Here is a 14427-nt window from a genome sequence, read left to right on the forward strand (position 1 = left end):
CTTTAAGTTAAAATAACAATAAACAGTCGATAATTCGAAAGGAAATAATTGTATATCAATTAATACGTACATTTATTGAAGATATCCACAGTTATGAGGCTGAGGGATATCCGATACTATTTGTGATAAATTAGATCTGCTAACCAAAAATTTGGGCAGAAAAATGGGTAATGTTTTGCTGGCGCCTGGTGTGATCTGGTAGAATAATATAATGATCGGCCATATAATGTTCGTATCGATCATTGTGAATAACCATTTTTTATCTTTCAATTCTCCAATGCCTGCCTACTCTTTTGTGATTGATTGTTACAAATTTGCGATCAAAGGCGGTACAATCAGCTTAAGCTAAGCTAATAATAGAATAATCCCTCGATATCTTGTGTGTTAAATTTTATTTACTCGTATAATCTAATCAGTCATTACACATACTTATCACGTCACATAGGTAATGGAGATAACTATTTATCCCATGGCAAACGGATTAGCGGAATTCGTGTTGAACCTAAATATCCCATTCACTCCTCGACCATGATTAGAGGGCTCGCCTCCCATTCGGGCATCGGCCCCACTTGGAGTGCAATTACCGGCCGTCACCTCGTTGTGGGACGCACATCGGGTGGCACGGAAGCCTACCGTTGACGAGACCGACTCCGCGAAAAGTTCATGAGCTCGGGAGTGCGCACAGTTACCGGCAATATCGATACCACAGCCGGGCTGGGAACGACCCCCGTTTGGATAGAAGTTTGAATCGCCCAGCGGTGAATCAAATCCTAGCGTTCCAGCGTTGGAGAATACGGCCTCCACGTACTGGGCGTCGCTCGGTTCCATAATATCAGGCTGACCCAGCGAGAACAAAGGACCGGCCGGGTCCAGTCCGATGATCGTCTGAAGCTGACCTCCCTGTATCTTGCCAGCACTACCGGCGGCGTGAGCTCCCAAGCTGTGACCAATCAAACTGACGCTATTCCGTGACATACCCGCCGAAACCAATGTGTTAACCATCCGCGAAATAATGTCTCCAACCGAAGCCACGCGATTTCTAGCGGTGATGTAGTTGATTGTGTTCGCTCCTGCACCCCAGTCGACACTAATCACGTTGAAGTCACCAACGGCGAAGTAGTTCTGACGAATATTGGCATGCAGTCCGGAGGTTTCGCCTCCGTTCCATCCGTGGATGGTAAACCGAGTTGGATTGGCAGGATTGAAGTTAGAGTTGCTCACCGAGGCCGGGTTGTTCCACTGCAAAACTTGTGCATGAACTGGATTAGCTCGGGTGAACAACCGGAAAATAACGTCAGTTTCCGGAGTGAAGAATGGCTCCAGTTCTTCTCCGATTACGGTATACGGATCCGGATTAACTAAATGTAGATTGCCGGCGTCATCTTGGACCAGAGAAAGCCGTTGATTGATGGGGCTTCCCAGGGCTGAAAGTAAGTTTACGAGTTAGTATATCAAGATTTCGACTCAAGAACGAATTATCAATCTAGAACACACCTCCCAGAGCCAACAGAACAACAATTCCCACTGTAGTCTTCATAATGGCTTCAACTGAATTGATTCGATTACTGGGGGGTTTGTTTTTATTATATACAATTGGGCCAGAAATCTTATCGGGATGCCAAACGATTTCTAGTGGCGTGGTCGATCGCCGCAATGGCCAGAATGGTTTTTACCCAAACCCACGTCATTGGCTGGCTAATCAATCAGCATCGTAATTTGCACCCTTATTTATTCAACCCACCAGCGGTCGCGTACGCTAGCTTCACTCATTGGAAATTCAACGTAGCGCACGCATGTGACCGTTCGTGGGTTCGTTTGTACCCATATGCGCGGAAAATTAGCCATCAAGATCGTTGCGTGATTTAGCAGTGATATTTACTGTTTGCGCTTTCTTCTAGCAACAGAAGCAGCGATAAGTAGCTATAGATTACAAGTTAACGTTTTATCAATATTACACCTGCTTTATGAGTTTTTAAACACTTGATTAGCTCGTTAACGATTAGTGATCTATGCAAAGTTAGATGGATGGGCTGTGCGTGCATTAGAAATGTCTAAATGAACCAGCCTTTATATAATGCATTAGTTTTTGGAAGTGGATGATGTGAGGATGGTTCGTGATATTCTAAACTATGGAAAAGACTTGAATTTGTTTAGTCTGTCCAAGCTATTTGAACCGATAAGAGAAATATGTAAAATAATCGTGCTAGAAGAACATTCAAGAGTGAAGTTTGAAATGGTATTAGATTTAGCATTGAGGTCACGTGCTTGTAAAAAAAACCTAATTGTATTTAGTGTCAAGTGTACTGTGTTCTTGTTTGTTCTTACAATACTTGTCCTGAACTAATATTGGCTGGGATATATACTTGCATGCAAATTATAGGCTTTCATTGATATTTCATTTTCTGAGCAAACCCGAGCAAAGGCAGATAAATGAAATGAGATCAAACTGATAACACGATTAGTTAACCTTATTATCATCTTGATATTTAGTTATCAATCATGTGATTAACTGAATAATAACAAAATTTATTATCAATAATAATTTGGTAATTTCTTCTAAATTTCGCGTTGTTCATATATCGGGCTAAGCATTCTATTCTTTCAAACATATTGTACCGCGCATAAAAAAATCTACTCATCCTTTTATTTTTCGACGCAACCAAAAATAAGCACCAGATAGTAGCCTAAGAAAAACATACCTGTAGCAAAAAAGCTACTTTGATAGTTTTGAAAATTTGACCACCACGTGGTGGTTAGTAGCGATGAATGCTTTGATAGTACGTGCTGCGGATAAATTTTTCAGATCTGTGGAAGCCTTGAAAAATGATCACGAAAGTTGTAATTTTGTTGCAAGGCACAATACTAACTTCTGCTAAATGTACCCGGCCTATGCTATGAATACCCGAGCAGAATAAAATAACTTATGAATAACATGACGAGGTATTAATTTTAAATACTACAATACCACTATAAGATATTCATATGGTAGGAATAAGAGTTAAATTAACAGAAAATAATAACTAATATTTATATGAATAACACCTGAGAAATAACAACTGGTAGTATTTTGATAATAAATGAATAACTCAAAGTAAAAAAATGTACAGAGGACTGGGTAACCCGTGTAGAAGCCGTGATATTGATAACAAAACATGATATTAACTTGTTTGAAATAAGAGTAAAAATAACAATCGAAAATAACAAAAAATTGCACCAAAATATCATAAAAATGTCAGATTTTGCTATTAACAAGAACAAACTAATGGCTTAAGATATTAATAAGTTCTTGTTAATGGCAAAACCTGATATTTTTATGATACTTCGGTGCAATTTTTTGTTATTTTCGCTTGTTATTTTTTCTCTTATTTCAAACAAGTTAATATCATGTTTTGTTATCAATATCACGTTTTACTGTTAATGAGCAATTTTCGTCTACTCGGGAAGTTATTGAATAGGTATTCAATAAGAAACGAATAACACCATATGATATTCAAATTCAATTAAAATAAATAGCTTGTAACCTGCTAAATTGGTTCCATTGATGTCTAGCTTTTATAAATATTATGACTAGCTCCTAGAGTAATTTAAAATAACAATGAAATTATTCTACCGAGAATAAAACTCGCCATCTTCGGATTGGCAATGCGACAGTATTGTTCGCAAGGCTAACTGGATGCGGAATAACGGAATAACTTCCCTTAAACAAAGAGTCTTGGTGGATCGATCAATTTACCAGAGAACAAAGAAAATGGAGTTGGCTATCGTATTCAAAAAATAAGAAAATTGTGAATTCCATTTCTTAATCGGTCGTTTCAGCTCTCTCCGCGATGACTTTGGATTTGAACTTGAAGAGGTCCGACAGGGGCCCGCAAGTCTCACTAAAGTGGATAGATATTTCGCCCTCGGAAGTTGGCCTAGGATTCGACAAGGGTGCGGCAAGGGGTAAGCATCACGAACAGTGCGTTCGTTAGTCTTATAGCCTATTCATATTACGCCATTAACGACATAATAATTGGCGTTTCAGGGTAAATACGCTTTATGATGTCATTATTTACGTAATATTCCATACATTTTGCGCTGTCAAAAGATACCCGCTAAAAAGAGTCACGAAGAATTTATTACGAACAATTATTACGAGAGAGCTTTCGTTCTAACTGGAATGCAGGGAGAAATTCAACAAAACAAAACTGACAAGCGTCACGCTCTCTTTGCCAGAGAGAAAATTCTCTCTGTTTTCATTTCGTTTCGTAGTTGACAGTCATGCTCTTTCTGTCGCAGCAGGGTCGAATGCATGTTCGATGGAAATCTTCTGAGCGCTGAAGAATAACTCGGATTGTGATGGTTTTGTGGAAAGCATTTTATATGATGAAAAATAATGATGATAATTATTTATTCTCCACTTATTCAACATGAATTGTTTAAAAAACAGATGCTCTCTAGAATTAACATGAAGTATTTAACTTAAACCTAGATTTTATAGAACAAATCGAATAAATTTTTAAAGTTCAAGGGCCAATGCGGAAGACAATTTAAAACGTAGGAATGGTTGTAAAACGAATATATTTGATGAATAAACATGATTTCATAAATTGTTTTAATTCTGCTCCTTGAATGGCTTAATATACTTTGGATTTAGGGTTTTAGTACCGGGAGTACCGATACCGGAATTCCCGGGAGTACCGACCAATTTTCGGTACCGAAATACCGGTACTGGCTTAATGAAAGTACCGGTATTTTCGGTACTAAGCCAAAAGTTTTGGTTAAAACTTCCGGTGGTTAAAACCACATAATTTGAATGCAGCAGCTAGTAAGAAAGATATTATTTTTATTTACTAAAATTTCAAACACCTGACAATAGAGGTAATAAACTATAGAGGACGATTGTCACTGCGGTTCCCTTTGTTATCATCCCCAAACATGTTGGGTACCTATCTGTCAAAACGTACTGATTATTGCTTCGTTGACATTTAGTGCTCTATCCTTGCCAGCAAAAGATATTCCGACAGCGACAATCAATTTGGACAAACCTCAGGCGTCCGATGACGTACCTCAAGAGAATCAAACTGCAACGACATCGTCACATCCCAAAAAAAATCGTCACACTTCATCAGTATTTTTCCAAATCGTCCCCGCTTGAGGCAAGAGTGTTCCTGTAAGTTCGATTACTGCGCCAGGATTCGTAAAGATTGTAGGACAAGAGTTAACTTACAACGACTGAGAAAAAGCTGAAAGGAAAATACTTGTCAATGCTTCATGATTCACTAGCAACAGTTCGCTCTACTTCTGTAGACTCAGAAAGAGCGTTCTCTGTTTCTGGAAGCTTCACTACAAAAATACGATCCCGTATATCTGACGAAACATTGAATATGCCGTGCGTTTTGAGAGTATATTTCAAGGATAAGGACAAGCCCCAAGACAAGTGTTGAATACATACAAAGCAATGAATAAAGTTTGAATCGTTACCATTAAATCCTGACTTTTTATTGATTTTGATGATTTTCGAAAAAAAATCTTCCAGTACCGGTATTTTCCCGGTACTCCCGGTACTGAGGGGCTCAGTACCGTAGTACCGGAACTCGCCAAAAAGGGTCGGTACTAAAAACCCTATTTGGATTTCAACATTTTTCACGTGGGACAACTGTACGATTTGAATGGGATGTATATATAAAGTAGAATAACCTTGAATAAAACATGGATTGGTAATGCATTAATTCATCCAAAATCCAGTTTAAATTATATCACATTCACACGATTCGATTTTGTTAGAAGCTGTATCATTGATTGTCGAGTAGAACGCAATGGTTCAGTTTCCATTTTTGAAAACAAATTAAATTGCTGAGATGCCCTTCATACATGGAGATACTGGTGGAAATACATTTTAGTTCGATAATATTTCTTGAAAATTGGTCCAATCGTCCATTTTTTATTTATTTGTGAGAATTCCCAAAAGTATCTAAATTTTTCTATCAAATCTCCGTTCGATCATAGTACAGAATCAAAATACTTTTAAACTTAAAAATAAATTGAGGAATAGTCTGATTCCCCGAAGAACGGCGCACCCAACTAATGAATGTAGCTTCGCTCATTATCCTTAATGAGAGCTTCAAATATTCTTCGAAAATTCCTTTTCATATTTTTTTATATTTTTTTTCGTAGAAACTTTGTTCAGAAAAAAATGTTCAATTGTCGCCACACAAATGCTTGATTTCGCAAATTAAATTTTAAAACTCTCCTTGAATTCAACCCTGTATTAGCGTGCAAATGAGGAAAAATGGAAACGTCAAGATATATTATCTTGCTGCAGTCTGAACACCTCGTAATAATTGGATATCCTCTCACTTAACAAAGTCATAAATAGCCCAATCTGAATAGGCTATTACGCGCGTCCAAGCAGAGCCGAACCTTATGACGCTTGACGACCGGTACGCAGTTCAGCGACTAATCCGAGTTGCTGGGTTCAATTATGCCAGCGTCCAACAATATCTGTTCCACCGACACCAGATCTTGTTTCTTGGGGGACATGTCGTATGGGAACTGTCGAACGGGCGTTTTTTCCGCCACTCTTCAATGAGCTCAATTTTGTTTTCCACCAACGGAGTGATTGACAATCGTCCGGGGCGGGCTGCTATAAACAGCGTTCTGATCTGATCTATGGTCTGCTGCTCAATAGCAGTCAGAACGGTCTGAGACGGTGGTGACTCGCGGCTTATTTCTTCTTCTGAGTTCTCAAGCATGGCGCAATCAGTGATTGTGGGCTGGATACTGAAGGTCTTCCAGAAATCCATGTCACAGATGCAACTGATGGCCAGGTTAGGAACTACTAGAGTAGGAACAACATTGACCGTACCGTTCCATAAAAAAGGTAAATAAATTCGTCCGCGGACATTGAGCGCTTCTCCGCTCGCTGTGCGTAAGCGGACGGGATCCCGAAGTGGAAATAACCGCTTCGGTTTGAGAGGATTGTAGACGCTGTCATTGATCAGGGTAAGATTACTACCGCTGTCAAGAAGAGCACGAAAGTTTACACCGTAAACTTGTACAGAAGTATACGGACGATTATCGTTGGGGAATGGATACGAAATGGTGAACGAAGCCGGAGATACCTGGTACAGGTCATCCGAAGCCGGCTCGAAACAAGCGGGAGGTTTTACGCCTAGAAGTTTTGGTTCAGCGGTCGGCGGTTTTGGCTCGCTGCGATGGCGTTTTTTACGCAGCACGAACAATTGTTGGACGGATAGCATCGGAATCCACAGTTCTCGCACAGTACTCCTTTCGGAAGTCGCCATTGGTCCATCCGATGCCTAAACTTGCCGCTATTGAAGCAGTGGTGACTGGAGAGAGGCTGATGGGACTCGATCATGTCTTCGAGTGTCGCGTGCGACCGAGTTGGCTCGCGGGTACCAGCGGCTCTACCCTGGGAACCCTTTTGTTTCTGGTTCGATTGCGAAAAGGAGTGGCCGGATTGGGACGCCGGCTGGGACGAGCGTTGCTTGCTCGCTTGCTTCTCCTTTTTCGGTTTAGGGGTCTCAGAATATTCTACCGCATTCACCGACTTCTCCGGTCCAAAGACCCTATTGTACACGGAGAAGTTGACAGCGTCTATCTTCTGACCGGCAGACACCAATGTCTGGAGGTCGGCGATAGGAAGGAAATTCAGCTGTTTTTTTTTTAAATCGATCCGGACATTCTGCATCAGAATTTGGACCTTTTCATGTTCCGGAATGGGAACACTTATAGTTCCGAACAGTTCCTCCATACTGTGGTAGTACTGGAGAAACGTCTCGTTCCGTAATTGGTGACGCTGATAAACCTTCATTTTTATCATGGTATCTAGATCGGGTAGTTCTCTACGGACACGAGACCTGGACGATGCTCGTGGAGGACCAACGCGCACTGGGAGTTTTCAAAGGAAAGTGTTGCGGACGGTACATGGAGGAGGCGAATGAACCACGAGTTGCATCAGCTGTTGGGAGAACCATCCATCGTTCACACCGCGAAAATCGGAAGACTGCGGTGGGCCGGGCACGTAGCCAGAATGTCGGACAGTAATCCGGTGAAAATAATTCTCGACAACGATCCGACGGGAACAAGAAGATGAGGTCCACAGCGGGCAAGGTAGATCGATCAGGTGGAGGACGATTTGCGGAGCCTCCGCAGACTGCGGGTTTGACGAAGTGCAGCCAAGCTGAATGGAGAAGACTTTTATGTGCAGCACAGGCCACTCCGGCCTTAGTCTGGTAATAAATAAATAAAATCTAGATCGGGGTGCATGAATGTCCTCCTGAGCTCTAGAACCAGGTGCTGCCAATTCAACAGGCGACCGGCGGCCCGCCTGGTCATATACCACTGCAAGGCGAGTCCCTTGAAAAGGTGAATCACTGAATCGAATAGCCGACTTCTGAGACATGCTCAGATACGCTGTAGGGAGTGAGAGAAGGGTTGGCGTAAGGGAATGAAAGTGAGGGAGCAGTTCCCGTCCAAGCATTGGTCGATTGAGAATTTCTCAAAGTCGGATTCTGAGACCAAGAAGGGTTCGTACAGGCACTGCTCAGTGCCGGATTTCCGAGCCAGGGATTGAAACTCGGCATGCTATTCACATCCGAATGGACTGACCACGGAATTGAAACCGGCGCCGTACCTTCGGCTGGATTTCCGAGCCATGAACTAGTAGCGAACTAGATGCGAGAATGTGACACTAGTAACCGGTCTTGAGTGAGAAGCTACGGTATGGGCTTGTGAATTCATAGAATAGCGGAGCTGTAAGCATAATGCTCGTTGGATGGCACCGATTTACCGAAGCGCGCAACGCCGGTATTGTTTAAGTTTTCAGATTTGACTTGAAGATGAGCTGAATAGGGAGTGAACGGAGGTTTAATCATCGGAATACTAGGTACTCCGGGCTGTACATTCGATATATTCGGCTGGGTTTCACTCGGAGCGCCGGATGTATACAATACAGAACTCTCATCCCGTTGCTTATCTCTTCTATCCAGCTCTGCTTCAAGCTCTTTAATCCTCGCCATCAACGAGTTCACACATACGGCACCTTCGAGTTGGGAGCTCGCAGAATTACTTTCTGCCGGCACGGTTCCTTTTTAGGAATAGCCCCGGTACCAGTCACTGGAGTGGGCAAACCAGGAGGTGCAGCATAGCCCTCTGCACTGAACAGAACCACCAACGAATGGTCCTCCGGATTCTCCCTGATTTCCCCTCTTGGTTCCTCAGAACCTCCATAAAAGTTATTTAATAAAAGTTTCACCACGTATATCAACATCCCTTTAAAAAAGTTCGATCACTATCACTATCGATCGCATATTGAGCTCAAATTCGAGCTCATAGGGCATTAAATGGTCCACCCTTAAGGAGTGGTACCATTCTAGAATTTTGTCGACTGCCTGGGAATAATCCATCAATGCTTCGGCCATTTTCGAAACCGAAAATGCTCTAAAAATATATTAAATAGAAAAAAATATATACAAAAAAATGCTACCAAATAATCTAAACCTACAAAAATTACCCCTAATTAGCTACTATTCTCAAGAAATGTGGGAAAAAGTAGCTTAAATGAAAAAGAAGGCTAAATTTAAGCCTATGCTATCGCATAAATTATGCGAAATAAAAAAACAAGCACAAGTTAGGTTGCTTTCTTACACTAAACACTAACCTAAATTATAAAAATAGAAATTTACAATTTGAAACACTGTGTAAATGAGAATGTTATTTAGAATCACTTATTATAAGCTTAATTATTTACAATGTATCAATGTATAATAGAATAAATTTCTAAAGTCGATTGAAAGGCGACAATTATAAAAATTTCTCATCATCCGAACCCATACCCAGAAAATGAATATTTGGTGCATACAATGATTATAATGAATACAAACCTGTTCACTTTTTAATGAACAATTGGAATCAAGGATTCCAATTCCTCCCGAAGCTTACTTGAAAAGGGTTCCACTTTAGGATTAAAGTGGAAACCTTTTCTTATTATTTTATTTTGCGTTATTGAGCGCCAATTGTTAGAAAATCTTTTTCTGGGTGACTCTTTTTTTGTCTCACCCTATACTCAGGGTCGTTAAAATTGCTCTAGGGAGAAATTGGATGGAATGGTGGAAAAGCTTCCCTTTGTCGAATAAAACCGAGAATAGCAGAACAACGAATGTAATTGCGACTGGTAGAAAGGAGTGATGGTGTGAAAGAAATGTTCACGCTAGATGTAATTTAAGTTAACATTATGATATATATTCAACATTTTCGTTATTTATATCATTTTGTGTGGGAAAATGGAACAGTTGTGAAAATTAGGAATCAATAATTGACATATGTACCGCGTTACATTTCCATTCCGCCGGTCGACTCTTCGGAGCTGGTGACTTGACACTTGGTTGACCGGTCCAGTCGGGATGCAGGTAGTCGGACCGTGATACAACAGCCTCCCTCGTCGTACGGGCTCATGGTGAAACCGGGTTTGTCTGGCCGGTTGCTGTCGTTTTGCCGTTCTATTCTTCCTGGATTTCTCCTTCTAACGCACTTTCCCGGATGATGAAACTTTGCTTCAAGGTGTGGAACAATCTACCCGATTCGCAATCCGTGTTGAGCCGTCTTCAAGGCGGGAGACCACAGATCCACGATAAAATGGCGTTCTTTACGGGCACGTTTTGTCCCCACGATAGGAAGAATTCGTTGGTATATCTTGCAGATGGCGTCTGATACTGGAGCAACGTTTGAGGCTTGGAATCACCGTTCCGCTTTACAATGACGTCTTCTTGGTGCTCTTTTGATGACCCGATGCGCCACCGGATAATTTTCACTCAATCGAAGGAGAAACCCTGGTCTTCCGTGCACTGGCGCCGTTCAAGGACCCTTTCTGATGCCGCGATGCCCGGCGGAGTTTTACCACTGGGGTTGTCTTCCGGCGTGGTTTTTTTCCCGCTCCGATTTGCGATCGCGTTTTTCTCGGGCTGGTTGGATGCAGGAAGACTTTGGCACATACGCGGATAGAATCTCCCTGCACTTGCGATGGCGTCTTTCTACAATAGGTTATCGAAATGGTATAATGTTCACCTGATTGAACGTATATATTAGATCTGTTCACCATTTTCAAAAGTATTCCAGATTCAAAGTGCCACTCCTCTATTTCAATGAGTATCTTAAATGGAGTCTCCTGACCAATTTTCAGCCAAATCCATGGAGATTTAGAGGTGCATCAAACGAGATTTGTGATTTTTCAGACTTTTTCGTAAAAATATCATCTGAACGCATCCATTTAACTCCACATAATAAAAGGATTAATCGTTGATAGCTTCTTTAGACTATTATCTACCACTTTATCATTGATACTAGGATGTTTAGAGGGCTTATTCTATGACTTTTAATAGATTTAGCTGAAAAAAAATGCCTTATAACCAGAAAAATAATTTTAGGTGCTTCTGGGGGTAATATAAATTTTCAATATGTGCTCAATTCAATTTTCCTTCCTTTTCTTTCGAGTGTTGCGGAAGTTTCGTTCATACATCACTTTATTCTGAAAAATAAACTTCGGCATGCAATAATGCAGTTTTCATGAAATACTCAACATTTGAATAGGGTAGTCAAGCAAGACCATTCCCCCCATGCTAAAACAAAGTTGACCATGGTTTATGAGCAATGTCATCCAGTATGCTCGACCCGCTGGTATGGATCTAGAGTGGGCTATGTGGTAGTGTCAGGGCCTGAGATCAAGAGGTCCACGGTTTTATTTATTTATTTTATTTATACGAGAAAGGCAAAAAGTGAACCGATCTGATGTTGCTTGATGTTGTTTTAACATGGGGCGAATGTTAGGCCAAACTTGAAGAACCGCAACTTTTAGATTTTATTTTAAGTTTTAAAAATAATTAGGAGCCTCATAAAATATGGGTTATTCAGGAAAGTTGTCCTTAAATAAATTCAAATGGTTGGCGGGAAAGGTCAATTCATTCAATGCAAAATGCAAATGTAAATGCAAAAAAAATGGTGTGTCAGATTACTGCTCCTTAAATTCATAATAAGCACCCATATCAAAAACAATCGAAAACAATTTAGTGATTTTTTCTGCAGTGAGCATGCATGATAGTTATAAAAAACGACACTGCTTGAGTACTTTATTGGCTTTATCTCCACTTGTGTTTATAAGGCACTTTAACTCAACAGTTATCAACTACAAGGTTTCCATTCGCAGTTGCATTCGTAAATCATGATGGTGAAACGATTGTCATAAAAGTGACCAGAGAAGCTGAGAAAATTTCCAGACCCGATAATTTCGTTGATCGTATTGGGAATCGAACCCAGCCACCTTCGGTATAGCCTTGCTTTGCGTTTGTGAATCTCACCGCTATGTTAGGAAAGATTCCATAAACGGGGAAGCTCTTCAATATTGTGTACTTAAGTACTATCACATGAACTTGAAGTTTTGGTCAAACACTTGATGTTCTATGTCTTCTTCTTATTGGCATTACATCCCCCACTGAGATATTGCCGAATCGCAGCTCTCAGGATACTCTCATGCTCAGGTAAGCCGAGAAAATTTCCTAGAACGGGATCGAGAATCGAACCCAGTCATCTTCAGCATGGTCTGCTTTGTAGCCGCTCGGCTAAGGAAGGCCTTCATGGTCTAGGTATATAAACTAAATCATTCAGTAATCTACAGTATCGAATCAAACCGCGCTTTCTAATCCACGATGGGACTATTCTACACTATTTTGCTATCATTAACGTTAGCGTTAGCAGGTGGTTTCAACATCATTGTGATAAAAGTGAGATCTCTCAATAACTAAAATTTTCATTTCAGCGAATACAATTAGTGTCGGTTATAACTTTGTTCGAGATGTTAACGGAAAGCCACACATGATTAACCCAAATCCCTACAGCGTAATTGATGCGCACTTGGAGCCAAGATTTACTGCCGAAGCGGATATCTTCTTTCGGCTGTACACTAGAAAGAATCCTGAAAGGGATCAGCTTTTAAAACCAAACGAAACAAGTTCGATTTTAGGCTCAAATTTCAATCCTGCACATCCAATAAGATTTCTAATTCACGGATGGAATCAGAATGGAGAGTCAGACACAATTATCAATATAAGAGACAGTTATCTATCGGTTGGTGAATTCAATGTGATTACCGTCGATTGGGGCCTGGGAGCAAAAACAATTAACTACATCACTGCGCGCAACCTAGTCGGACCTGTAGGCAACGTGACATCGCGACTAATAGACACGTTGCTGCAGTCGACTGACATTCTTCGAAAGCAGATCTACGTTATTGGGCACAGCTTAGGTGCTCACATTGCCGGCGTCGTCGGAAAACACCAACACGGTCAACTCAATACCATTGTTGGACTAGACCCAGCCGGTCCACTGTTCTCAGTTGGCAATTCTGATATTCTAATGAGAGCAGATGCTCAATACGTGGAAACCTTGTGCACCAATGCCGGTCTGTTGGGGTTCTACAAACCCTTGGGAGACGCCAATTTCTATCCCAATGGGGGACACTCGCAACCTGGATGCGGTGTAGATCTGATCGGTTGGTGTGCTCATGCTCGCTCGTGGATTTATTTTGCCGAATCGGTGACTAATAGTTTAGGCTTCCAAGCGACGAAGTGTGTCTCGTTTGAAGCCCTAATGGCAGGGAAATGTGATTCGGGTCGATCTGCAATCATCCGAATGGGTGGGGAACCGTCTAACCATGGACAGCAGTTGGAAGGTATTTTTCTGGTTCAAACCAACTCTCAGGCACCGTTCGGGAAGGGGTAATGCTGCTTTTCTTATTTTTCTATGGTTCTCTTATGATTCTGAAAAGGTTTTGAAATTAATAAAGAATGTTCAATATCATTAAACAATATTTTGAGATTTTGAATTATTTCCATGCTTTTTTGATTACAGTAGCCGTTCGATAACTGCAAAATGTACTTTTCAGTTAACGAACGCAACTGCAACACATTATAGACCTCAAACTGTCGTCAATCGACGTCAGATGCAATAAAAGTGCATGTCAATGTGCAGCGCAATGCAGCTGTCATTGTGTTTGGCATCAGTTTGAAGTTTAGCGGTCCGATAACTGCAAAACTGTTGCAACTGTTGCATCAACAATTTGGCCCTGGCTGTTACACCTGGCTCTCCGCATGACACTTTCTAGCGCAATATTGAACAACAGGTACGAAAGTCCACCACCTTGTTTTAGTCCCCGGCGCGATTCGAACGAACTGGAGTGTTCGCCCGAAATCATGACACAGTTTTGCACAACATCCACCGTTGCTTTCATCAGTCTGGTAAGCTTCCCAGGGAAGCTGTTCTCGTCCATAACTTTCTATAGCTTTACGCGGTCTATACTGCTGCACGTTGGAACCTGGTATTCACGACATTTTTGAATGATTTGCCGTACAGTAAAGATCTGGTCCGTTGTCGAGC

At 41.2% G+C, this 14427-nt stretch overlaps 2 protein-coding genes across 2 annotated transcripts; one reads left to right on the forward strand and one right to left on the reverse strand.

Moving 5' to 3' along the window:
* Nucleotides 1-316: 316 nt before the first annotated feature.
* On the reverse strand, nt 317-1642 carry LOC134220793 (pancreatic triacylglycerol lipase-like). The gene is made up of 2 exons (XM_062699891.1): nt 1495-1642; nt 317-1424 (listed from the first exon to the last, which is right to left on the reverse strand). Exons 1-2 carry the CDS (start codon nt 1535-1537, stop codon nt 463-465), a joined length of 1005 nt encoding a protein of 334 aa, XP_062555875.1. The 5' UTR covers nt 1538-1642; the 3' UTR covers nt 317-462.
* Nucleotides 1643-12670: 11028 nt separating this feature from the next.
* Nucleotides 12671-13855, forward strand: LOC134220795 (pancreatic triacylglycerol lipase-like). The gene is made up of 2 exons (XM_062699892.1): nt 12671-12750; nt 12812-13855. Exons 1-2 carry the CDS (start codon nt 12702-12704, stop codon nt 13771-13773), a joined length of 1011 nt encoding a protein of 336 aa, XP_062555876.1. The 5' UTR covers nt 12671-12701; the 3' UTR covers nt 13774-13855.
* Nucleotides 13856-14427: the final 572 nt, after the last annotated feature.

Source organism: Armigeres subalbatus, chromosome 3 (genome assembly GCF_024139115.2).
Source record: "Armigeres subalbatus isolate Guangzhou_Male chromosome 3, GZ_Asu_2, whole genome shotgun sequence".
Classification (NCBI taxonomy): domain Eukaryota; kingdom Metazoa; phylum Arthropoda; class Insecta; order Diptera; family Culicidae; genus Armigeres; species Armigeres subalbatus.